General features: G+C 46.4%; 2 protein-coding genes across 2 annotated transcripts; both read left to right on the top strand.

The window, feature by feature from the left end:
- Position 1: 1 nt before the first annotated feature.
- Positions 2 to 16,551, top strand: LOC311262860 (uncharacterized protein; the record flags this gene model as incomplete). Its single annotated transcript, XM_084362611.1, is given in 22 exon segments — positions 2 to 45; positions 310 to 415; positions 491 to 631; positions 719 to 867; positions 3,813 to 3,962; positions 4,169 to 4,247; positions 4,379 to 4,456; positions 4,655 to 4,801; positions 4,927 to 5,036; positions 5,203 to 5,276; positions 5,279 to 5,343; positions 5,428 to 5,621; positions 6,642 to 6,769; positions 9,820 to 13,367; positions 13,608 to 13,739; positions 13,874 to 14,359; positions 14,457 to 14,579; positions 14,711 to 14,863; positions 14,958 to 15,110; positions 15,461 to 15,517; positions 15,607 to 15,674; positions 15,759 to 16,551. Coding segments are annotated over 22 exon segments (6,408 nt in total), but the record flags the coding sequence as incomplete, so codon positions are not given.
- Positions 16,552 to 20,391: 3,840 nt separating this feature from the next.
- On the top strand, positions 20,392 to 21,853 carry LOC311262859 (trace amine-associated receptor 4-like; the record flags this gene model as incomplete). Its single annotated transcript, XM_084362610.1, has 2 exons — positions 20,392 to 20,558; positions 21,044 to 21,853. The coding sequence occupies 2 exons, from the start codon at positions 20,392 to 20,394 to the stop codon at positions 21,831 to 21,833; spliced, it is 957 nt and encodes a 318-aa protein (XP_084218736.1). The 3' UTR covers positions 21,834 to 21,853.
- Positions 21,854 to 23,691: the final 1,838 nt, after the last annotated feature.

Here is a 23,691-nt window from a genome sequence, read left to right as displayed (position 1 = left end):
TTTGAAGCTCCTTCATGAGACAGAAGTTTCTCAGCTGAATAAACGGTACAACTTCTTCTTTCATTTTCTTCATGCTCTTCAGTTAGCAACTGAGCTAGCAGGCATGCTAATGAGTTTGATTGTACTTTAATATACTTTAATATTAGTTTGTTTATTTGTCTCTCTGTCAATTCAGTTCAATTCAAAGGGGCTTTATTGGCATGAAAGTTTCAATAACAGTTGCCAAAGCATCAAAATACAACTTGTCCGAACATTCGGACAGAACACAACAAACAATAATATGAACATGAATCTCTCTCTCTCTCTCAGGATTGTGGAGCTCTCTCGCTCGCTGCAGGAGAGAGGGACAGAGGTAGAGAGACAGAGAGAGACAGAGCGAAGTCTTCAGTCTGTGAGTCAGGCTGTCATCAGACTGGTGAGTGTGGGACATTAATGAGATCCTCAGAGAGGTCAGAGGTCAGAGGTCACTGTGTGTGTGTTGTGTGTTCAGTCCAGAGTCCTGAGCAGCAGCAGCAGCAGGTCGTCTCTGTGTGTGTCCTCTGACAGCGTCCTCAGTCTGGATCTGTCCTCCCTGCTGTCTGTCCTGTCTCACACTGAGAGCGCCATGCAGTGGAGACACGAGGAACTGCAGGTCGGTCACACAGGACAGGAACTCTTTCTACTGCAGGTCAGAGGTCAGCCAGGTGTTGATCTGTGTGTATATGTGTGTGTTTGTCAGGGGGCGGAGCTATCTCTGCGGCGGCTCGGCGAGGAGAAGTCAGCTCTGCAGCTCCGACTGAAACAGCTGGAGGACGACAACCAGCAGCTGCACACGCACACACAACACACACAGCTGGAGCTCACACGCACTGTGGAGACACTGAGCAGGTACACACACACACACGCACGCACGCACGCACGCACACACACACACACTCATTACTTTGATAGATCGACATTATTTTGCTGTTCATATTAAAGTTTTGTTGAAGAAATGTTAATGAGCAGAGAAAGATCTTCATTAGCTGATCTCACATTGTTAATATTAAAAATTAATTTCTTCTCCAAAACTACATCATGCCCCTTTAATTTTTTTTTACTTTATTGACAAACTACTAGATACATTAACTAACAAAATGGAGACAATAAAGAGAGTTTTGAAAACAACCATAAATAATACTGGAAAACAAGGTGTGGGAGATACACTAATAATAAATGTAATTTATTAATCACTGGCGATTAATAAAGCACTCGTAAATGGGGCACCACCTCCGTTGTTTTGTCCATTTGAATAATCCGGAGGTAATTAATCAAATCCAACTGGACGAGGTTAACTGGTAACAATTCTAATCAATTTTAAATCAATTTATTCAATCTCATAGCTGAATAGTGAATTCTACACAGTTTCCATCGGTTCTCCAAAAACAAACCTGCACAGACAACGACATACGGTTAAATATGTTTATTGACTAACTAAGATTAAATAAATAAATAAACTCAGATTAAATAAATGAAATGGCAATTTGAATGAATAACAACAGGTAACAGGAAATGTGGAATAACTAAGTAAAGGGGTTATTAGTGGAATATGGGCTGATGGTGAGATCACGAGTTAGGTTGAAGCATTTAATTTACGAGAGAAATTTTAATACTATCGAGACCCTAACCGAATTTCTCTTAAGCTAAACTCAGAGAATGAATCAGAGCCACAGACACCAACTCGTGTCTCATGTGTGAATCCAGCTGTTATGAGTGATGGAGAGCCTACTTTCTTAGCGGAGTTGTGGAGTCAGCGGCGGCGGATTTCTCTCCGGTGATTTGCGACTCTAGCCGGCAGTCCCGGTCCAATGGCCGAGTGTCGCTGCTCGTCCGGTATCCGCCGGTTGGGGACCTCGGTCCGATGTTGTAGGAAGAGCGCCGTTCGTCCAATACCGAGCCGGTGACGATCTTGGCTCAATGCCCAGCGGGATGGTACCGCTAGTGAGCGTTGGGTCAGAGATGGTCTGGCTTGTCAAAGAGTGTCTTTCGTTGGAAACTGCTTGCACGGTTTAGGACACAGCAAGTTGCTGTAGTGTCGTGATGATGATTTTAATAAAGATGTTCTTCTTCGTTGCTTCGAGTGGCTCTCAGGCTCCGACTTTGTAAACTGAATCTAACTTCTTGGATAAAATAACTGAGGACGATACGTTGATCAGGCGGATCTTCCGTTGTTACTCAACACAAGATAATCTAAATTAGGTTCACTTCCTCTAAATCAGGTCACGATACTTAACTGTATAAACACATTAAAACAGAACTTTGTTCTGGTAGAAACTTAATAAAAAGGAGTTAATCAATACGGCGAAAAATATAAAAATGAGAAAAATCAACGCGTGAGCACTTCTGCTGAGATCACTCTCTTGAAGCGTGTCTCAAAGTAAAGAGTGGAAAAATTAAAAAGAAGAGTTTCAAGAGAAAAGTTAAGAGTGTTAAGAGTAGAGACTTTAAGAGTAGAGACTTTAAGAGTAGAGAGCGAGCCAGACTGATGTCTCTCTGTTTTGTTATCCCGACTGGCAGGCGGGACTAAAGGGGCGGGCTGACGGCGTTCAAGCTTTAGACGATATTATAAGTCTAAACTCACGAAACTTAATTAAACTAAACTATCGTTTTTAATGTTTCGAGATCGTGTTTCACCTTCCCCAGAATCTCACCATGGCTCAATAGATGGACTTTGTCTATCATGAAAAAGGATTATGACATGATTAAAACCTCTTATCTTAAAAAGAAACTAATTTAATCAAAACATAAAAGAAAACACACTTGAATATACAGTTAAATTGGGCACTTACACATATTCCTTCTTGTTCTAGTTAATACTTGTTTTAAAAAAACACATAAGCGGCATTTACTGATGATAACAATAAGCATACTAAACAGAATATTTCTTAAACAGCCCGTCCAACTGTACCAGGACTCACCATCAGGAGGCGCTGTGGTTCCACCGAACACAGGACACATTAAACATTAAAACTGGATCTCAGTCGAACTTCATCGTAGAGTAACGTGGGAAAAAACGGTTTTATGAACTTCTTTTGCTGTTTCCTAATCTGTTAAAAGTAAGAGGATGAGATCCTGGTTTAATGGTATTTCAGAACTTGCTTGAAATCTGGATAAGTGCAGAAGCCATGATGGGTTTGAATGCGTGATAAGAGAAGCATAGTCGTAAACCATTTGGGCAGCAGGGCTAGAAAAACAAAGCAGAGGCCCAGAGTACTTTTACTCTGGAGAGTGTACTTGTTAATTCTGTCACAAGGAGACACAGAACATCAGAGTCATTGATTGATTGATTGATTGATTGATTGATTGTCAAAGACATTCAATTATAACACATTTTTGTCACAAAGCAGTTTTGGTTCCTCTTGAGGTGGAGAGAGTAGACGACTCCATGCTGGACTCAGATTGACCTGTGAGAGAAGAGTTTGTCTGTTTGGAGGAGGAAGAAAGTCCAAATGGGATTGTAGGTTGTGAATGAATTAAAAAGGGTCTTCATCTGAAGGCTTCATGGTCAGAGAAAACACTGTCCTCTCTGCCAGGTGATAAGGTTACAGACTGAAAGGCGCCTTCTTCCTGTGAATAGTCTTCTTGCAGATGGGAAGAGTACACAAGAATAAACAGGGCCTCAATGCAATGCAGAGGCGACGGACATGTGTTCCTGCAAAGGCAACAAAAAGGTCTATAAAGTTTAAAAGGACAAACGAAAACAAATCAACAGAAAGGTTTGTCATCAACACGTGTGTGTGTGTGTGTGTGTGTGTGTGTGTGTGTGTGTGTGTGTGTGTGTGTGTGTGTCTCAGGGAGCGTGAGACGTCGTCCTCGCTGCGTCTGCAGGTGGAGGAGGTGCAGAGGAGGGAGGAGGAGGTGAAGAGAGAGAACGACAGGCTGAGGAGGGAGAGAGACCGACGGGAGGAGAGAAACAGACAGCTGGAGACAGAAACATACAAACGGTACGTTGTCCTCTACAGCAGCCCGTCTGCATGTATTTCAAAGAAATGATCTCACTCTCATCAATAAAAGACAGACAGAGTGAAGCTTCTGCTCACCTGTGGATCAACAGGTGAGAAGGAGAAGACCAGGAACCGACAGAATCAGACGAACAAAAACTCCTGCACACATGTTGTTGTTCATCAGATGTTGAACTGGTTTGTTTCAGAGTTGAGACTGAACTGTTGGAGAACGTCCAGCTGACGGAGAGAGAAACGCTGCATCGGATGGAGGTCCACACTCTGAAGGTGATAACCAGGATGTTTGAGCTGTCTCCCGTCGTTCAGTGACACAAAGATTCTTCCTCATATTCACTTTCCTGTTTAATACAGTAGAGTTGTCTTTATTTCTTTATTACCCTCCTCCTGTCCTCCTGTAGGGGGCGTTAGAGAGACAGCAGTTGGACAGACAGAGAGCAGAAGAAGAGGCTGCTGACGCCAAAGACGCCCTGCAGAAGGTACATGTACTGATCCAGAGCTCGTGACCTCCACCCACCTCCCCTCAGCTGAGGAACATGAACCTCATCAGTTTAACTTTACAGTCAGATTCTTTGTGAAGCACAGACGGTGATAAAGTTTATGAAAGTGTTTCATGTGAGAGGAAATGTTCTCACCAGCTGACTCGTTTCAGTCAAACACTCTCTCTCCCCCTTCAGTCCAGGGACTGTGTGTTGCGTCTCTCGTCCTCTGAGTGTGTGTTGAAGCGGGAGGTGGAGGAGGCGCGGGACGCTCTGGACAAGATGGCCGCTCTGACCTCAGCTGTGGCCTCAGACAAGAGAGATCTGAACAAACAGCTGCTGCAGGTACGACTGCTCGCTCTACCCCTCTCTCTCTTTGTCTGTGTGTCAGTGACGCTGCCTGGCTCAAAGGCTACAGGGCAGGAGACCCACAGCTCATCACATTAGTGTGTGTATGTGTGTGTTTCCAGATGGAGTGTGAGCTGTCTGACAGCCAATCACAGCTGCAGGCTCTGAGGTCAGAGGTCAACTGTCTGCAGAGGGAGACCAAAACCCTCAACCAGGACTACAGTCAGCTCAGGTGAGTTTAGTCTTCAACACCTTTTTTTACCTGAATCCCTGATACACACCTTTAATCCTGAATACACACCTTTAACCCTGAATACACACCTTTAATCCTGAATACACACCTTTAACCCTGAATAGAAACACTTTAATCCCGATGATGTTTCCTTCCTGTTGCTCAGAGCTCAGAGGGAGGCGGAGGCCAACGTCGTCTGTCAGCTGAGAGAAGGAGAAAGAGAGATGGAGAGAATAACGGAGGGAAAGAGAGACAGCTGATCTCCCTGATGGAGGAGAGAGACAGGGAGAGAGGTCGCCTGGAGGAGGTAAAAAGGAGGAGGAGGAGGTGACAGTCATGTGATTGTGATACCTGTATGATGTGTCATATTTGATGTGTGTGTGGTCCTCAGCTGTCCTCCCAGCATGCCTCAGTGAGTGGGGAGCTGAAGGAGGCGCAGGAGCAGCTGCGTCAGGCGACAGAGGAGGTGAGGAGGAGAGACAGACAGCAGGAGGAGCAGCAGAGGGAGAGCAGGAGGCTGCAGGAGGAGCATGACAGTCTGCAAAGACACGGGGAGCAGCTGAAGGAGGAGCTGCAGGAGCTCAGGTACTGAACACATCTGAACACACCTGAACACACCTGAACACACCTGAGCACACATCTGAGCACACCTGAACACATCTGAGCACACCTGAACACATCTGAACACACCTGAACACACCTGAACACACCTGAGCACACATCTGAGCACACCTGAACACATCTGAACACATCTGAACACACCTGAGCACACATCTGAGCACACCTGAACGCACCTGAACACATCTGACCACACCTGAGCACACCTGAACACATCTGAACACACCTGAGCACACCTGAGCACATCTGAACACATCTGAACACACCTGAACACACCTGAACACACCTGAACACATCTGAGCACATCTGAGCACACATGAACACACCTGAACACATCTGACCACACCTGAGCACACCTGAACACATCTGAACACACCTGAGCACACCTGAGCACACCTGAGCACATCTGAACACACCTGAGCACACCTGAGCACACCTGAACACACCTGAGCACATCTGAATGCATCTGAATGCACCTGAACACATCTGAACGCACCTGAACGCACCTGAACGCACCTGAACACACCTGACAAACACACTATTGAGTTTTAACAGCTGATAAACACTTGACACCTGTAAATCACTGGAGAAGTCGGTCACATGGTGCAGACGACGGCCACACATTAAATGTTTATACAGTCATATGTATACTGTCCTCTCTCTCTCCCTCTCTCTCTCTCTCTCTCTCTCTCTCTCTCCCTCTCTCTCTCTCTCTCTCTCTCTCCTCTCTCTCTCTCTCCCCCTCTCTCTCCTCCCTCTCTCTCTCTCTCTCTCTCTCCCCTCTCTCTCCCTCTCTCTCTCACTTCATACATCAGGATGGTTTTTACACTGTTCAGTAGTTTAACTGTAACTGGAGGACTGAGTTTATATAGTGAGCTGTTGATTTGATCTGACTCTCCCTCCCTCTCTCTCTCTCTCTCTCTCTCTCTCTCTCCCCCCCCCCCCCCTCTCTCCCCCCCCCCCCCCCCCCCCCCCCCCCCCCCGCAGGTCTCTGTCGGTGTCTCTCCACCAGCAGCTCCACCAGCAGCAGAAGCAGCTCTCACAGTCCGAGGTGGAGCGATGTCAGCTGCACACACACATTCACACTCTGCAGCAGGCCAAAGAAACGTTACAAGGTGAGTGTGTGAGGTCAGAAACATCTTATCATATCAGAGACAGCATGCTGAAGGTGTCGCTGTGTTAGATTATATCCTCTGTCACTGTGTGTGAAGTTCAGTGACTTTCTGTGATTATAGTTGTTCAGTTTACTCTTCTGTCTCTAGAGTCACGTGAATGTATTTATAAAGCAAGTTAGCCTGAAGGGGCTTCACACGTCTGTCCTCAGAGCCACACAACAAACTTTGATGGAGGAAAAAAATGTCAGAAAGCTCACAAGGAGCAACAGAGGAGGGACCCGAGTCCAGGACGGACAGACAGGAAGTAGATGTCTTGTGTACCTACTGCGTGACTGGTCAGCAGCACAAAATGAATCCAAGTTCAAAATATGACTTTATTGTAAACCTCAGAGATGAAACCTCATCCACAGCAACAAATAAAACAAAGAACACTGAACTTCACAAACAAACATGTAAAAAATGACATGTATCCACTGGGTCATCACAAATCTATGATTCGATTCCATTTAAACATCTTTAAAAAGATATTTTATGACAACAGCTCGACTTTATCCTGCTGTCAGTTTGACAAGTTAAACAAATACTCACCAAGAGTAAACAACAAACAGCAGCCTTCAGTGATTCAACAATAAACTACAAAAGACAGAAATTCAGTTTGTTACAGAGTTAAGTTTCTCAAATCTGGCCAGAGTGAACCCTCTTCTCAGATAAATCAATAAAGGATCTCTGACAAAGAAAATAAACCAACATGTCCGACACTGTCAGAGTTTCCTCTGGTACCAGTCAGCTGATCAACTTCATCACACAGAAGAGTCTGCAAGTGACGGGCTAACACCGGGCTAGCTGCAGGCTAACACCGGGCTAGCTGCAGGCTGACGCCGGGCTAGCTGCAGGCTAATGCCGGGCCAGCTGCAAGCTGACGCCGGGCTAGCTGCAGGCTGACACCGGGCTAGCTGCAGGCTAACGCCGGGCTAGCTGCAGGCTAACGCCAGGCTAGCTGCAGGCTAGCGCCGGGCTAGCTGCAGGCTAACGCCAGGCTAGCTGCAGGCTAACACCGGGCTAGCTGCAAGCTGACGCCAGGCTAGCTGCAAGCTAATGCCGGGCTAGCTGCAGGCTAACGCCGGGCCAGCTGCAGGCTAACGCCTGGCTGTTTTTTTTTGTTCAGACATGCGCTGTGTTGATTTTAATAATCTAAATTAAAAGATCATTTAGTTTGATTTTCGATGTAAAACAAAATTGTGACGTTTTCACACTTTGGATTCTGAAGAATCAGTTTTAGTAGCTGTAGTATCAGTTGTATTAGCAGCAGTAGCAGATGTAGTATCAGTAGTATTAAAGGAATAGTTCACTCTTGAATGAAATTCAGTCACTATCGACTCCCCCTCCTGCTGATGAGAAGTCCGGTGTAGTTTCTTATTCCTCAAAGTGCAGCTGCAGACCCGCGGGGTTCCCTCCTGCAGCAATAATCCATATAACGAGCGTCAATGTGCCCGAGACGAAGAGGTCCATAAAACTACACACAAACTTTGTAATATTCCTCCATACTGCTCGTCCGCTCATCAGCAGGAGGGTGAGTCGACGATGACTGAATTTAGTTTTAGAGTGAACTATTCCTTTAACTGTAGTATCAGATGTAGTATCAGATATAGTAGTTGTAGTATCAGATGTAGTAGTCGTAGTATTAGTTGTAGTATCAGTAGTATTAGTTGAAGTATTAGTTGTAGTATTAGTTGTAGTATCAGTAGTATTAGTTGTAGTATCAGTTGTAGTAGTTGTAGTAGTTGTAGTATCAGTAGAATTAGCTGTAGTATCAGTAGTATTAGTTGTAGTATCAGTTGTAGTAGTTGTAGTAGTTGTAGTATCAGTAGAATTAGCTGTAGCATCAGTAGTATCAGTTGTAGTATCAGATGTATTAGTTTTAGTATCAGTAGTATCAGTAGTATTAGTTGTAGTATCAGTAGTATTAGTTGTAGTAGTTGTAGTATCAGTAGAATTAGCTGTAGTATCAGTAGTATTAGTTGTAGTATCAGTTGTAGTAGTTGTAGTAGTTGTAGTATCAGTAGAATTAGCTGTAGCATCAGTAGTATCAGTTGTAGTATCAGATGTATTAGTTTTAGTATCAGTAGTATTAGTTGTAGTATCAGTAGTATTAGTTGTAGTAGTTGTAGTATCAGTAGAATTAGCTGTAGTATCAGTAGTATTAGTTGTAGTATCAGTAGTATTTGTAGTATCAGTAGTATAAGTTGTAGTATTGTAGTATCAGTAGTATTAGTAGTATTAGTTGTAGTATAAGTAGTATCAGTTGTAGTATTAGTAGTAGTAGTTGTAGCATCAGTAGTATCAGTTGTAGTATCAGTAGTATCTGTAGTATCAGTTGTAGTATCAGTAGTATTAGTAGTAGTAGTTGTAGTATCAGTAGTATTAGTAGTAGTAGTTGTAGTATCAGTAGTATTAGTAGTAGTAGTTGTAGTATCAGTAGTATTAGTTGTATCAGTAGTATCAGTAGTATCAGTTGTAGTATCAGTAGTATCAGTTGTAGTATCAGTTGTATCAGTTGTAGCATCAGTAGTATCAGTTGTAGCATCAGTAGTATCAGTTGTAGTATCAGATGTAGTATCAGTAGTATTAGTTGTAGTATCAGTTGTAGTATCAGTAGTATCAGTTGTAGCATCAGTAGTATCAGTTGTAGTATCAGTTGTAGTATCAGTAGTATCAGTTGTAGTATCAGTTGTATCAGTTGTAGCATCAGTAGTATCAGTTGTAGCATCAGTAGTATCAGTTGTAGTATCAGATGTAGTATCAGTAGTATTAGTTGTAGTATCAGTTGTAGTATCAGTAGTATCAGTTGTAGTATCAGTAGTATCAGTTGTAGTATCAGATGTAGTATCAGTAGTATTAGTTGTAGTATCAGTTGTAGTATCAGTAGTATCAGTTGTAGCATCAGTAGTATCAGTTGTAGTATCAGATGTAGTATCAGTAGTATTAGTTGTAGTATCAGTTGTAGTATCAGATGCAGTATTTGTGTTTATTCTGGTGTTTTCTGTCTGAAGGGGAGATCGAGTGTCTGAGAGGAGAAGTGGACGGAGCGGCGGCTGGGAGACGAGACGAGAGGAGGAGGAGAGAGAGGAGCGAGGAGGAGATTGAGGCTCTGAGGGAGGAGAAGGGGAGGCTGACAGAGGAGGTGGATGAGCTGAGGAGGAGGAGGAGTGAAGAAGAAGAGGGGAGGAAGGAGGAGAAGGAGGCCTGGCAGAGAGAGAGGGAGGCGCTGAGCGAGGAGCTGGGGACGAGAGACGGAGAGGTGGAGGTGCTGAGGAGGCGCCTGGAGGGACTGACGGAGGAGAAGGAGGAGAGACAAAGAGAGGTGGAGAGACTGAGGGAGGAGGTGACGGAGAAGGAGGTGCAAATAAGTTACATGGCGGAGAAACTACAGCGAGTGGAGGGAGAGAGGGAGAGAGTGGAGGAGGAGGTGAAGAGGAAGGAGGTCAGGATGAAAGAAGAGGAGGTAAAGAGGGAGGAGGAGATAGAGGCGCTCTGTGACCGGATGGAGAGATTAGAAAGAGAGAAGGAGGAGAAGGAGGAGGAGATGGAGAGACTGAGGAGTAAAGGGGAGAAGGAGGTGGAGAGATGGACGAGGAGGGTGGAGGAGGTGGAGGACGAGACAAACAAACTGAGAAGAGAAACCTCCAAACTACAGGAAGACAGAGAGGAGGAGAGGAGAAACAAGGGGAAACTGCAAGATGAAGAGGAGAAATGGAGGAGGAGAAGGGAGGAGGAGGTGGAACGACTGAGGGGCGAAGCGAGGAGAGCAGAGGAGGAGGTGGAGAGACTGATGGAGGAGGTGAGGGAGGTGGAGCTGCTGAAGGTAAGGCTGAATGTTGCAAAGGAGGAGTGTGAGGAGCTGAAGGAGGAGGTGGAGCGCAAGGAGCGCAGCCTGGAGCGACAGATGAGCGCCGTGAGGGAGAGGGAGGAGCAGGTGGAGGAGCTGAAGAAACAGCTGATGCTGGTGCAGCAGCGGGAGGAGGAGGGAGCAAGAGAGCAGCAGGAGGTTAACAACAGACTGAAGCAGAAGGAGGCGAGGGAGGAGCAGTTGGAGGTGCTCCTGAGAGAAACCCAGCTGCTCCTGGAGAAAGAGAGGAGGGAGGGAGGAGAAAAAGACAACTGGATCTCCTCCCAGGCCAGGGAGCTGCAGGAGGCCCGGGCCCAGAGCGAGGGAGCGAGGAGGAGAGCCAGAGAAAGGGAGGAGGCCCAAGACAGACTGGAGGAGGAGGTGAAGGAGTGGAGGGAGAAGGCAGAGCGGAGCACGAGGGAGCTGACAAAACACAACCTCATCCTAAGGGAGCGAGAGGAGGAGGCGCAGCAGCTGAGAGCCACTCTGGAGGAGAGGGAGGAGGAGTACGGGAGAGAGGAGGCGCTGAGGAGAACAGAGGTGGAGAGGAGGAGGAGGCTGGAGGAGAAACTGAGGGAGGTGGAGGAGGAGTGGGAGGAAGAGAGGGAGGCTCTGAGGAAATCCAGGGAGGAGAGGAGGAGGTTGGAGGACAGATGTGAGGAGATGGAAAAGGAGGTGCAGGAGCTGAGAAGGCTAGAAGGCAGACTGAAGGAGGTGTGGGAGGGAAGAAAGGGGGAGGAGGAGGTGCTGAGGAGGGTGAGGGAGGAGAAGAGGAGGCTGGAGGAAGAGCTGATGGAGAAGGAGAAGGAAATGGAGTTACAGAAGGAGGTGCTGAGGAGCAAAGTGGAAGAGAAGAAGAGAATAGAGGATGAACTGAGGGAGGTGAAAGAGGAGCGAGGGAGGATGGTGGAGGCTGAGAGAGGTCAGCACCTCCTGCTGCAGGAGAGAGGGAGGTGCAGAGAGAGAGAGCTGGAGGAGGAGAAGGCTGGTCTGTCTGTGGAGCTGAGGAGGAGGGAGAGGGAGGTGACAGCTCTCAGAGAGGAGGTACAGAGGGAGAGGGATAAGGCACAGGACGAGCTGAGGAGGAGGGGAGAGGAGGTGTCTGTACTCAGAGAGGAGGCATTAAGGGAACAAAGGGAGAAGGAGGAGGTGCGGGAGGAGCTGATGAAAAGAAGAGAAGAGGCAACACTTCTCAGAGAGGAGGTACAGAAGGAGTGGAGGCAGAAGGAGGAGATGCAGGAGGAGCTGAGGAGGACCAAGAGTGAGCTGACTGTCATCACAGAGGAGGTGCAAAATGAAGAAAAGGAGAAGAAGCAGATCCAAACAAAGCTAATGGGGACAGAGAGGGAGGTGACAGCTCTCAGAGAGGAGGTGCAGAAGGAGAAGAGAAAGAGGGAGGAGGCCCAGGAGGAGCTGAGGAGGAGTGAGAGGGAGCTGTCAGTACTTGGAGAGGAGGTAGGAAGGGAACAAAGGGAGAGGCAGGAGGTACAGGAGGAGCTGAAGAAGAGGAGAGAAGAGGCAACACTTCTCAGAGAGGAGGTGCAGAAGGAGTGGAGGCAGAGGGAGGAGATGCAGGAGGAGCTGAGGAGGACCAAGACTGAGCTGACTGTCATCACAGAGGAGGTGCAAAAGGAGAAGGAGCAGGTCAAAGAAAAGCTAATGAGGACAGAGAGGGAGGTGACAGTTCTTAAAGAGGAGGTGCAGAAGGAGGGGAGGAGGATGGCTGAGGTACAGGAGGAGCTGAGGCAGAAGGAGGAGATACAGGAGGAGCTGAGGAGGACCAAGAGTGAGCTGGCTGTCATCACAGAGGAGGTGCAAAAGGAGAAGGAGCAGGTCAAAGAGAAGCTAATGGGGACAGAGAGGGAGGTGTTAGCTCTCAGAGAGGGGGTGCAAATGGAGAAGAGAAGGAGGGAGGAGGCCCAGGAGGAGCTGAGGAGGAGTGAGAGGGAGCTGTCAGTACTTAGAGAGGAGGTAGGAAGGGAACAAAGTGAGAAGCAGGAGGTACAGGAGGAGCTGAAGAAGAGGAGAGAAGAGGCAACACTTCTCAGAGAGGAGGTGCAGAAGGAGTGGAGGCAGAGGGAGGAGATGCAGGAGGAGCTGAGGAGGACCAAGAGTGAGCTGACTGTCATCACAGAGGAGGTGCAAAAGGAAGAAAAGGAGAAGGAGCAGATCCAAACAAAGCTAAAGAGGACAGAGAGGGAGGTGACAGCTCTCAGAGAGGAGGTGCAGAAGGAGCGAAGGAAGAACGAGAGCCAGGATGAGTTGAGGAACATGGAGGAGGTACAGGAGGAGCTGAGGAGGAGTGAGCTGTCTGCACTGAGAGAGAAGGTGCAAAATGAACAAAGAGAGAAGGAGACGCAGGAGGAGCTGATGAAGAGGAGAGAAGAGGCGACAACCCTCAGAGAGGAGGTGCAGAAGGAGCGGAGGAGGAGGGAGGAGGCGCAGGATGAGTTGAGGAAGATGGAGCCGGTACAGGAGGAGCTGAGGAGTTGTGAGAGGGAGGTGTCTGCACTGAGAGAGGAGGTTCGCAATGAACAAAGGGAGAAGAAGGAGACGCAGGAGGAGCTGATTAAGAGGAGAGAGGAAACAACCGTTCTCAGAGAGGAGGTGCAGAAGGAGCGGAGGAGGAGGGAGGAGGCCCAGGAGGAGTTGAGAGGAGTGCAGCAGAGTGTGGAGGTGATGGAGGAGAACCTGAGCTCCCTGCAGACTCAGGTACAGTATAACACCTGCGGGTCTGACTAACACCTGGAGCTACTCCAGTTAATAGGACGAGCCTTTACACAGACTCACTGAGCGTGTGTGAGATGAAGGCTGTCGTCTGTACGGTGGCCACAGTGGGACATCTCAGACATGTCAGCTGTACCTGATGCTAATGTTAGCATGCTAGCTGCACATCACTGTTGAATATGATGACATGTTAGCGTGTTAGCATGTAACCTGTGTGTGTTTCAGGTGTCTGATCTGAGTCGCAGCAGGGAGCGAGTGAGGCAGGAGGTCAAGGAGAAGGAGGAGGAGAAGCAGCAGATGAGGGAGGGGCTGAGGGCTGCGCTGGAGGAGATGACCAAGCTGAAGCTCCTCCTGCAGGTAGTCACAGAGCCACGTTAGCTGTTTACATCTTCTTACAGTCTTTATGCTAAGCTAAGCTAACCAGCTTTAGCTCTGAACGTCACAAAGATGAGAATCTAAAATATTGAACTGTTCCTTTAAACATTCTTGAGGAGAGCCACACAGAGGGGGAGAAACTGAGGAGCGCTCTGGAGGAGAGGAAGGAGAGGAAGGAGGAGGTGGAAAGGTTCAGAGAGGAGGAGGGACTACAAGAGAGGGAGGAGATGGAGCGGCTGAGAGCCAGAGCTATGGCCCTGGAGAGGAGGAGGAGGGAGATGATGGAGGAGCTGGAGGAGGTTCGACAGGCAAAGGAGAAGGAGGAGGAGCAGTGGAGGAGCAAAGTGGCAGAGATGGAGGAGGAGCAGCAGGTGAAGCTGAAGGCTCTGTCAGCAGAAATCCAGACACTGAAGGAGAGGGAGGAGGAGAAAGGGAAGGAGTGGAGGTCCAGGGTGGAGGAGGTGAGGAGGGAGGTGTTGAAGGACCAGAACACACAGATCTCCTCACTGACTGCTGAGAGAGACAGAGAGGAGACGGACGAACAGAGGAGGAGGAGGAGGAGGAGACACCGAGAGACGGACAACAAGGAGGAGGGGAGAGAGGTGAGCAGGAGGAGGTGTAACCCTTTGTTTATAGAAAATACTGTAGCATGAAGAAACACTGGAGACATTTAAATGTCATTTTCTATCATTTCCTGAGGAGGAGGAGGAGGAGGAGGAGCAGGAGGAGCAGCAGCAGGAGGAGGAGGAGGAGGAGCAGTACTCCTCTCTGCTGCAGGAGAAAGAGGAGATCAGGAGGCTGTTGAGGCAGAGAGAAGCTGAGGTAATAAATCCTAAGAACGTTAAATAGGTTTGAATTGTGTTGACTTCTACCTGAAGGTTGTGTGTTTGTTCCTCCGGGGAGTCTTTAATGGTTTCTGAATTGTTGATATTGTTGTTGTTTGTGTTGTGAAGGTGTACGCTCTGACTCAGAGGACAGAGGAGCTGGAGAAGGACAGGGATCGTGTGCGATTGGCTCTGGAGCGAACTGAGGCAGCTTTGATTGGCTACAGGGAGAGAGCCCACCAACAGGAGCAGAGCCAGGGGGCGGAGTCTAACCCGGACGAGGTCAGTGTGTATCTGATAGGACGCTTAGATTCAATGTCCTGAACACCTGACTGAGGTGTGTGTGTGTGTGTGTGTGTGTGTGTGTGTGTGTCAGCAGGGTGTGCGGGACAGGCTGGTGGTCCTGCAGCATCTGGTGGCTGAACTGGAGCTGGACCAGAAACGCCTGAACAAGAAGAACTCACACCTGGAAAACCAGAAAGAAAAACTGAAGAGAGACAGAAACACACTGAGAGACACACTGAGACAGGTACACACACACTGAGACAGGTACACACACTGACACACACTGAGACAGGTACACACACTGACACACACTGAGACACACTGAGACAGGTACACACACACTGACACACACTGAGACAGGTACACACACACTGAGACAGGTACACACACTGAGACACACTGAGACAGGTACACACACACTGAGACAGGTACACACACACTGACACACACTGAGACAGATACACACACACTGACACACACTGACACACACTGAGACAGATACACACACACTGAGACAGGTACACACACACTGACACACACTGAGACAGGTACACACTAATTGTCTTTGTGTATGTGTGTGCGTGCGTGTTTCAGGTGGAGGAGGAGCGTTCGAGGTTCAGACAGCAGCTGACTGACAGCGGCAGATCTCAGGTGAGACACACACACACACACACACACACACACACACACACACAGGTATATCAGTGTGTAAGTGTGTGAACCTGTTTGTGTTTGTTCAGGCAGGTGCAGACACCACAGAAGAAGAACGCCTGAAGAGCAGAGTGAGAGAGCTGGAGGACCAGGTGAGGTCCCCACAGAAGAAGAGTTTCAGATGTTGTGAGTTGTCAGGTGGATGCTGATGATGTCACTGTGTCTCCTCCCCTCAGGTGAGTCAGCTCCGTCTCTCATTGGCTGTGGATCAGCAGCAGACGGTTGAGTTTATCCAGCAGTCGTCCAGGAACAGCCAATGGCTGCTCTCTCTGAGACATGACCTCGCTGACTCACTGGATGCTGTCACACGCCGTCCAATCCCGTCCGTCCTGGAGTCTGAGACACAGCGATTGGACCGCAGCCTGAGGGAGGAGGAGCTTCGAATGTCTCTCAGCCAGTCATAAAAAATGATAATTAAAGTGTTAACTGAAGCTTCTGACCAAAGAAACCGGCTCAGAGACGATCTGCATGTTTTACTGAGACATTCAACACAACATGTCCTGATGATGCAGGATGACATCACCAAACCGTCCAATCGATGTGTCACCTGTCAGTCACATGGTCTCCTCTCCTGTCATCATACCTGCAGCCTGGTTGTCCCTCATGTTTCACTGAGAAGCTCTTTGTAAACTTCTCTACATGTTTACTGTCAGTTTACAGACTATAATCTATAATAATCTGAATGTTTATGAGAAGATTATCACTGAATCGGTTACTGCAGACAAACCAGTTCCTGTTCAGTTACAATGAAAAAACAAACTGTCAGATCGGTTCTTCACGTCAGATCGAGGTCAGACTCCTCTTAATGTTTACAGAGTTATTTATTGTTGTGTATTTGTATTTATTTTGTATTTTTAATTCCTGTCAGACACACATTTCCCATGATCCTCCAGTCTGAGCTGTGTGTCAGGCTCCTGAAGGTCAGAGTGCAGCTGTTTGTTCATGTTCAATAAAAACCAAAGTTCCATTTTTAATGTGATTGTTTCATGTCTTCTTGTGTCTGTGATGACTGCTTCAGCCTGCAGGAGGCGCTGACAGCACTCTACCTGTCAGTCAGGTTTGTAGTTTGATTCTGTGTCAGGTTAAAGGAGCTCAGCGCTGCAGCGAGAGGACTGTCCTCGCTTAGCTTTGTTTAAAAAAACTAATGAATTCAAAGGGGCTCTGTGGACACGAACAATACGAACAGATGTTCTGACAGTAAACAACGTGCTCTGCTCCGACAGCTGACCACTCTGCTGTCTGAAATAATGGAAATATTATCACAATCATAAACTTTTTAAAAATGTTGTATTGATAATTTTTATAGTGCAATCAATCGTCATGTTCAATAAGAACATGCTTACAACAAGTAGCAATATCAGACAAATTGAAAATTACAAAACACAAGTGACCAGTCAGTTATTAAGGTTCATAGATATTCATTGACAGAGTTTTTGAATTTTGCAACATTTGATATATTTTTCATACATGTATGTCGTTAGATATGCAGCAGGTACAGGAGAGGTAGAACATTTGTGTATGAAATATTTACTTTGTCCTCCATTTTAAAACCAAACTTTATATTTTCATATGTTGGAATCAGAATTTGTGGATCATTATAAATGATCCAAGCCTGAACAGTTGATCTACAACAGACACGTGTTGTGGTTTCAATGTCTGAATAACTGAAGATCAATACTAAATCTCACTGAGGCCTGTGGTGTGAGAATCATTACAGATCGATCAGAAGCTCCTTTACAAAGCTACTGTAGTTTTTAATGTAGTTTGTCCCGGTTGTTTTGCCGTACCTAGCCCCAAAATGGCGGACGCACTTGCACTAAGTACGCGCTACTCAGAAAAGGCGCCTTTCCTTTGTGCATGAGATCAATCAGCTGATCATCTGTATTGATCACACTCAGAAACATGTGAGCTGATCCGACTGCGCTGGAAGAACAACACGGAAGTCTCCATGTCCACCTGAGGAGGTCCAGACCCGGAGGTTTGGTTCTGAACTGTGTGTTTTACACCTGGACTGCTCCGGTACCTCCGACAGGACGTGTTGTTACTACAGACTGGACTGGAACCACTGACTGGACCAGCTGAAGAGTGGACCGACACCTGCTGCCTGTGACCGGATCAGAACTGTGAGTGTTCTCATGTTACTGTCAGTGAAGGTGTTCACTCAGGTGTTCACTCAGGTGTTAGCTGGTGCTCGGCTAATGTGGCTACTTCCTGTTGAATTAACGCTCATGTTGTGACACTGAGAGACGGTCACGAGACGCTGAGTGGACATTAGGCCTCGGCTGAAGCCGGCAGCAGGTCTGATGATGATGATGATGATGATGATGATGATGATGATGATGATGATGATGATGATGATAATAACAATAATAATAATAATAATAATAATAAATAAATAAAGCTGACATTGACTGCAGGAGTGTGTTAGCCGGCAGCAGTGTGGCGCTGTGATTAGCATCCAGCAGTTAGCTTGCTAACACCAAACAGACTGTTACAAAGCTGTGACGTTAGCGTCCTGCTAGCAGTGAAGCTAATACAGACCGGAAGGTTCGGAAGTGGTTCTGGTGACGTTCCGGGTCGAAGTGAAGCTACTGGAAGCTCAAAACAGACTGAGCTGAGTGGTGCTGGCTCAGGCCTGTGTGAGCTGACCAATCAGAGCACGGGCTGGCGTCTCAGCCGCTGTGTGTGTGTTGTTTTCAATAAGTTGTGTATGTGACCTCACATCGATGTTCATGAGAGGAGACCGTCTGTCTTGTAGGACTGTGGGTGGTTTCATGAGAAGCTTCCTGCTGGTCGACCTTCAGTCAGGTGATCCGCTACAAAGATTATGATTGTTATTCAGGTTTTAATAGAATATTTTGAGTTTTCAGTCACAGTTTGGTTTAAGAAAATATCTTGGTTTGGATAAAAATAATAAATCTACTTATTTAGTGACGAGACAATCGTCAATAAAAATACATCAATAATTATCTCCAGGATTATTGTTTTTACTTGAACTTGAGTCAATCTGCTCAGTTACTTTGCACCACTGTAATCCATTATATTCCACAACAAACATGACACGACTACACGCGCACACACACACACACACACACACACACACACACACACACACAGTTATCATGAGGCCCATTAGCTGCTCCTGATGACTGAAACCTTTCACACCTGCCTCCATCAGCCTCACATGATGACACATCTGCAGTCAGAGGTGTGAAGAGCTAACGAGCATCAACACAAACACATGATGTAATCATTACAGTGATCATAGACTCAGCATGTCAACACATGATGTAATCATACCTGCCATTGTCAGCAGCAGCTGTCTGTGAACACACCGTCTGTTTGAACTGATCCAACCATTGAACCCGTCACCTCAACATCACCAGACTCCCTTAACAAATGTGGTGATTTTAAGAGTTGTTGAGTTAAAACAAACTTTGTAACGTAGTGAAACTCTGTCTCTGACAGACTCTGAATCATTGTCTCCTTCTTGTAAATTCAGCATTAAATGAAAACAGTCAGTTGTTTGTTTCCCTGTACAAAGTGTCAGTTTGTGGCAGCATGGCTGTACCAGCCTGTCTGCTTCTGTGTCTAAAGTGCTAAAGTCTTACCTGCCAACATTTAGCAGCTGTTTGAACACTGTTTACACTGATTTCACCATTTACACTCAATTTATGAAAGAAGAAACATTTTATTGATCTAAACATGTCACATTTTACAAACACACTAAACAGTAACCAGTATAGGCTCCTTCTTTGTCCCCAGACTCCCTTAACAAATGTGTCAGTTTAGTGAGTTGTTGAGTTGGAGACACTTTATAAACTGTGTGAAACTCTGTCTCTGACTGATTCTGACTGATTTGTTGCTTCTTGTAAATTCAGCAAATGTTCTGCATGAACTTCTTTCTGTCTTTGAGTAGAAACATGGAGTCTGTTTGTCTCAGTGATGGACGGGTTAGTTTCATACAGAGCAGGAAGTGACATCACATCACAGGGAGTCACTCAGGACAGATGTTGACACCAGGTGTGAACAGGGCCTCAGAAGTTCTGGTAAATCGTCATCAGGCTTTGGCACCAGAACACTGCTGTTCAGGGCTGCTGAACCTGACCTGGGTGTTGGACTCTTGTGGACGGTGTTTGTTGGCGGACTGCAGTGACGGCTCCTGTTTTTAAAGCAGGTACCAGATGTAGAGCTCCAGTTGTTTCTCTGCCTCCCACCAAGAGAGGAGTCTGACTGATGGTTGAACCTCACCTGTGGTCTCCAGGTGTAGGTAGTGATGAAGGAAGCTGAAGTGAGTCTCCTCAGTGCAGCAGCTGGGCTCAGCCTTCAGGCCCTGACACAACGCCTGGCTGTCGGTGAATACTGTGGCCCCGGTTGTTGAGTTGTGTCCTGTATTGTTGGCACTAGTCGGCCCTTGTTGGAGGCTCTTCTGTCAACTCAGCATGCGGAGCATGTAGCAGAGCCCGTCGGAGAGAAAGCCCTCTGATTGTCTGCTCAGATAAATGAATCAGTGCACGAGCTGCAACGAGTATCGACGAGCAACCGGTGGAAATATGAAGTAAAAAGTAATAAAAACTTGACTAACACAACCTGAAACTTTTGCCCTTGAGACATTTTATTACAGCCCGATGTGATTGTGACTGTCATGAATGAGTCCAGCCCAGCTGTCATCAACAGCTGCTGCCTGCTGGTCAGATGATCTCCTCAGCGTTTCCCTCTGGGTTTCACAGGAGGAGAGGACACATTATTAAACTGCGTCTGACACAGTGTGAGTCAGAGCTGCCGGAGCTCAGCAGCTTCTCTCCTCTCTGACGATGGAACAAGAGTCTGAACTCTGTTTCCCACAACTCCTCAATGCCTCCTGCAGGAGGCCGGCTGCTCCTCGCCCCGAGGCTCTGCTCGTCTACATCCTGCTCTTCGTCATCTCTCTGCTCGCTGCCACGCTCAACCTGCTCGTCATCATCTCCATCTCACACTTCAGGTCCACACAAAGCTCAGATTATAGAAGTGTGTGAGCTCAGATCAGAGTCGGTGAAGACGTGAGATCGTCTCTGTGAACAGGAGGAGAGAGACGGAGCTGTCGGTGTGGTCACAGACGAGTTTCTCCTGATAAATCATGTTTTTGTACTTACTGCTCCAGGATGTGTGTGTGCTCCTGTAACTTCGGTGTCACACACTTTGGCTCATTTTCTGCTTTGAATCTGAACTCAGATGTTCAGTCTGATTCTCCCTGTGAACTCATCATCGACATAATTTGTGCACAGATTTTATTATTCAGTATTTTATATTGATGCACAAACGTGAGCTGTGACAGGTTGCAGAGGCAGACACACGCCCGCCGGCTCTGAAACACTTCTGCTTTTCACAAACGTGCTGAACTTTCATTTTGAATTTATTCAGCTGATATTACTGTTGATGACAGACAGAGATGGTGATGATATCGGAGGTGATGGTGTCTCCCTGCAGGCAGCTTCGCTCCCCCAACAACCACCTCCTCCTGTCTCTGGCGGTCTCAGACTTCCTGGTGGTCCTCCTGGTGATGCCGGTTGAAGTCCTCCTGACGGGGACCTGTTGGGTCCTGGGTGACCTCGTGTGTGCTCTGTATTTCTTCCTCCCCGTCACCCTGATCTCTGCCTCTGTGGGGAACATGGTGCTGATCTCAGTGGACCGTTACGTGGCGGTGTGTGATCCGCTGCGTTACCCCACCAGAATCACTCCCAGGCTGGTGTCGGTCAGTGTGTGTGTGTGTTGGATCTGCTCTTTTTTCTACAGCGTCTTCCTTCTGTTCGACCACCTGGAGGAGCCGGGCAGGTATAACTCCTGCTCCGGAGAGTGTGTGGTGAACATCGCGGGAGACGTGGACCTCGTTGTGGCCTTTGTCATTCCCATCAGTGTGATAGTGATCCTGTATGTGAGGGTGTTTGTGGTGGCGGTGAATCAGGCTCGGGCCGTTCGCTCTCAGCTGTCAGTGACGCTGAAGGTAAAGAGGTCAGAGCTGAAGGCGGCCAGGACTCTGGGTGTGGTTGTCGCTGTGTTTCTCATCTGTTACTCTCCGTACTACTGTCTGTCTCTCACAGGCGGAAACATCCTGATTGGCTCCTCCATGGAGGCCTTCATGAGCTTCCTCATGTACTTTAACTCGTGTCTGAACCCGCTCATCTACGCCCTGTTGTACCCCTGGTTCAGAAAGGCCATCAGACTCACTGTGACTCTGCAGATCCTGCAGCCCGACTCCTCTGAGGCCATCATGCTGTAGACACACACGCACACACGCACACACACACACACACACACACACAGTACATCCTGTGCTGACAGAGCGTTCATATGACAGCTTGTTTCAACATGACATGATAATAAATGGGAACATACGACTATAAACTGTTTCACACGTCTGCCTTTAAATAAAGAACAAATCTAATAACAAACTGTTTTCTGACTTCGTAAACTGTAACAGGCCTTCAACAGCAAACAGCTCTGTTCATGTCTGAGTTAGAGAAAACAAATGATCATGAAGAGAAACACTGATGATAAATTGTGACATAAAAAGTCAGAAATATGAGTTTTATCTTTAATTATGACTTTCTTTGTTTTCTTTAACTGACAGAAATAGTTTCATGTTCTACTTCATGTAGTAATTACACTAATATCAATGTACTCTGAGTACACAACCTTTACTTACTTGTACTGCAGCTATACTCAGCTTATTAAGAGGTTTTTAACAAAAAGAAAAAAATGAATAAAATAAATAAATAAATTCTAACATAAATTGCTGTTTTTGTTGTTATTGTTGTGAGGCTGAAATATCCACAGCTCTGTGGTTCGCTTTTAGTTTTGTCCCTCAACTGCTAGTTTAATACTGTTATACTGCATGTATGTTTCTTTAATTAAGTGAACGTCATAATTATCATACCTACGATGTGTATATCTATATTTGTGTACAGTATACCACTAGGTTACTATTTAGTTATTATTAACTAAATGAAATATACCTTTATCTGTACTTCAGACTCATATATAGTGTCAGTGGACTGCACATATAAAAACTCACAATCAGGATCGTTTCTGTTTTCTCTATAAATCAAACATTTTCTAACCACATTATGTTGGAGGCCAAAATATAAGAAATAACTCGGATGTGAATCCCACTTTAAACAAACAAACTATGAACTCTGTAGGCTCAGAAACTTTCTGTACAGGGCCAGAATACTTTAGACTATTTATACTTTAAGTATAAAGTATACAAGTAAGACAAATATACTTTGTGTAGTTGTGAGTATAGACCCAGTATACTGAGTGAAGTATGTATATCCCCGACTCACTGGAATAAACTTAAAGCGTAAAGTTGTCCAATCTGGCCTCGTTGATAATATGAATAATAATAAGCTATGAACAGTCAGTTCTGTCTGAGATGTGCTGAACATGTAGGAGTTGAGACGAAGCTGTGATGATTTTTAATTTGACAGTAAGTTTTATACCTGGCCACACGGGGGCGCTGCTGTTATTTCAGATATTCACCCTCCTAATGAGGCCTGTGCACTGACTATCAGCCTCCCACTTCATCTCATGGATTTTCTATTTCCTTCAGGATTAATACATTTCTGTCTCATCTTGGCTCGAGACGTTCATGTAAAAGCTTCATGTATTCACTTGATGGACTTTGTAAACTCATGATGTCGGTGATAGTTTGTGTCCTCAGCCTCACCAGCGTCTTCGTTTTCACTGGACTGAGTCAAAATGTGTCCTAAACATCCAAGATAAAGCTATAATTTACAACACGTTAATTTAGATAGTTTACAGTCATTAGTTTAATAACAATAAGTCAGTTTTAATTTTCAAACACTAGTTTCCACTGTGTTGAACCAGATGTTGACGCTGTGTAGTGTTAATGTACTTCTGTCGCGTCTGAGTGAAAAACCTGCAAATGATTTGTTAGTCAGTAAAACGTCGCTTATTCCTTCTGAAGTCTCAGGTTTGTTCTGTGACGTATGGTTGGCATGAAACACTAGCGCAGCTTTGTGGACATGATCGTGGTTGTTGCTTCTGATTTCTGTGCTCGTGTTTGAATTGTTTGGTTGAAGATGGTGACGATGTGTCAGCTCAGCCTCTTCCTG

This window comes from Pagrus pagrus (genome assembly GCF_965226575.1).
Source record: "Pagrus pagrus genome assembly, chromosome: 9".
Lineage (NCBI taxonomy): Eukaryota > Metazoa > Chordata > Actinopteri > Spariformes > Sparidae > Pagrus > Pagrus pagrus.
Note: the sequence above shows the minus strand (reverse complement) of the source record. Positions and strands in the feature narration are given on the sequence as shown.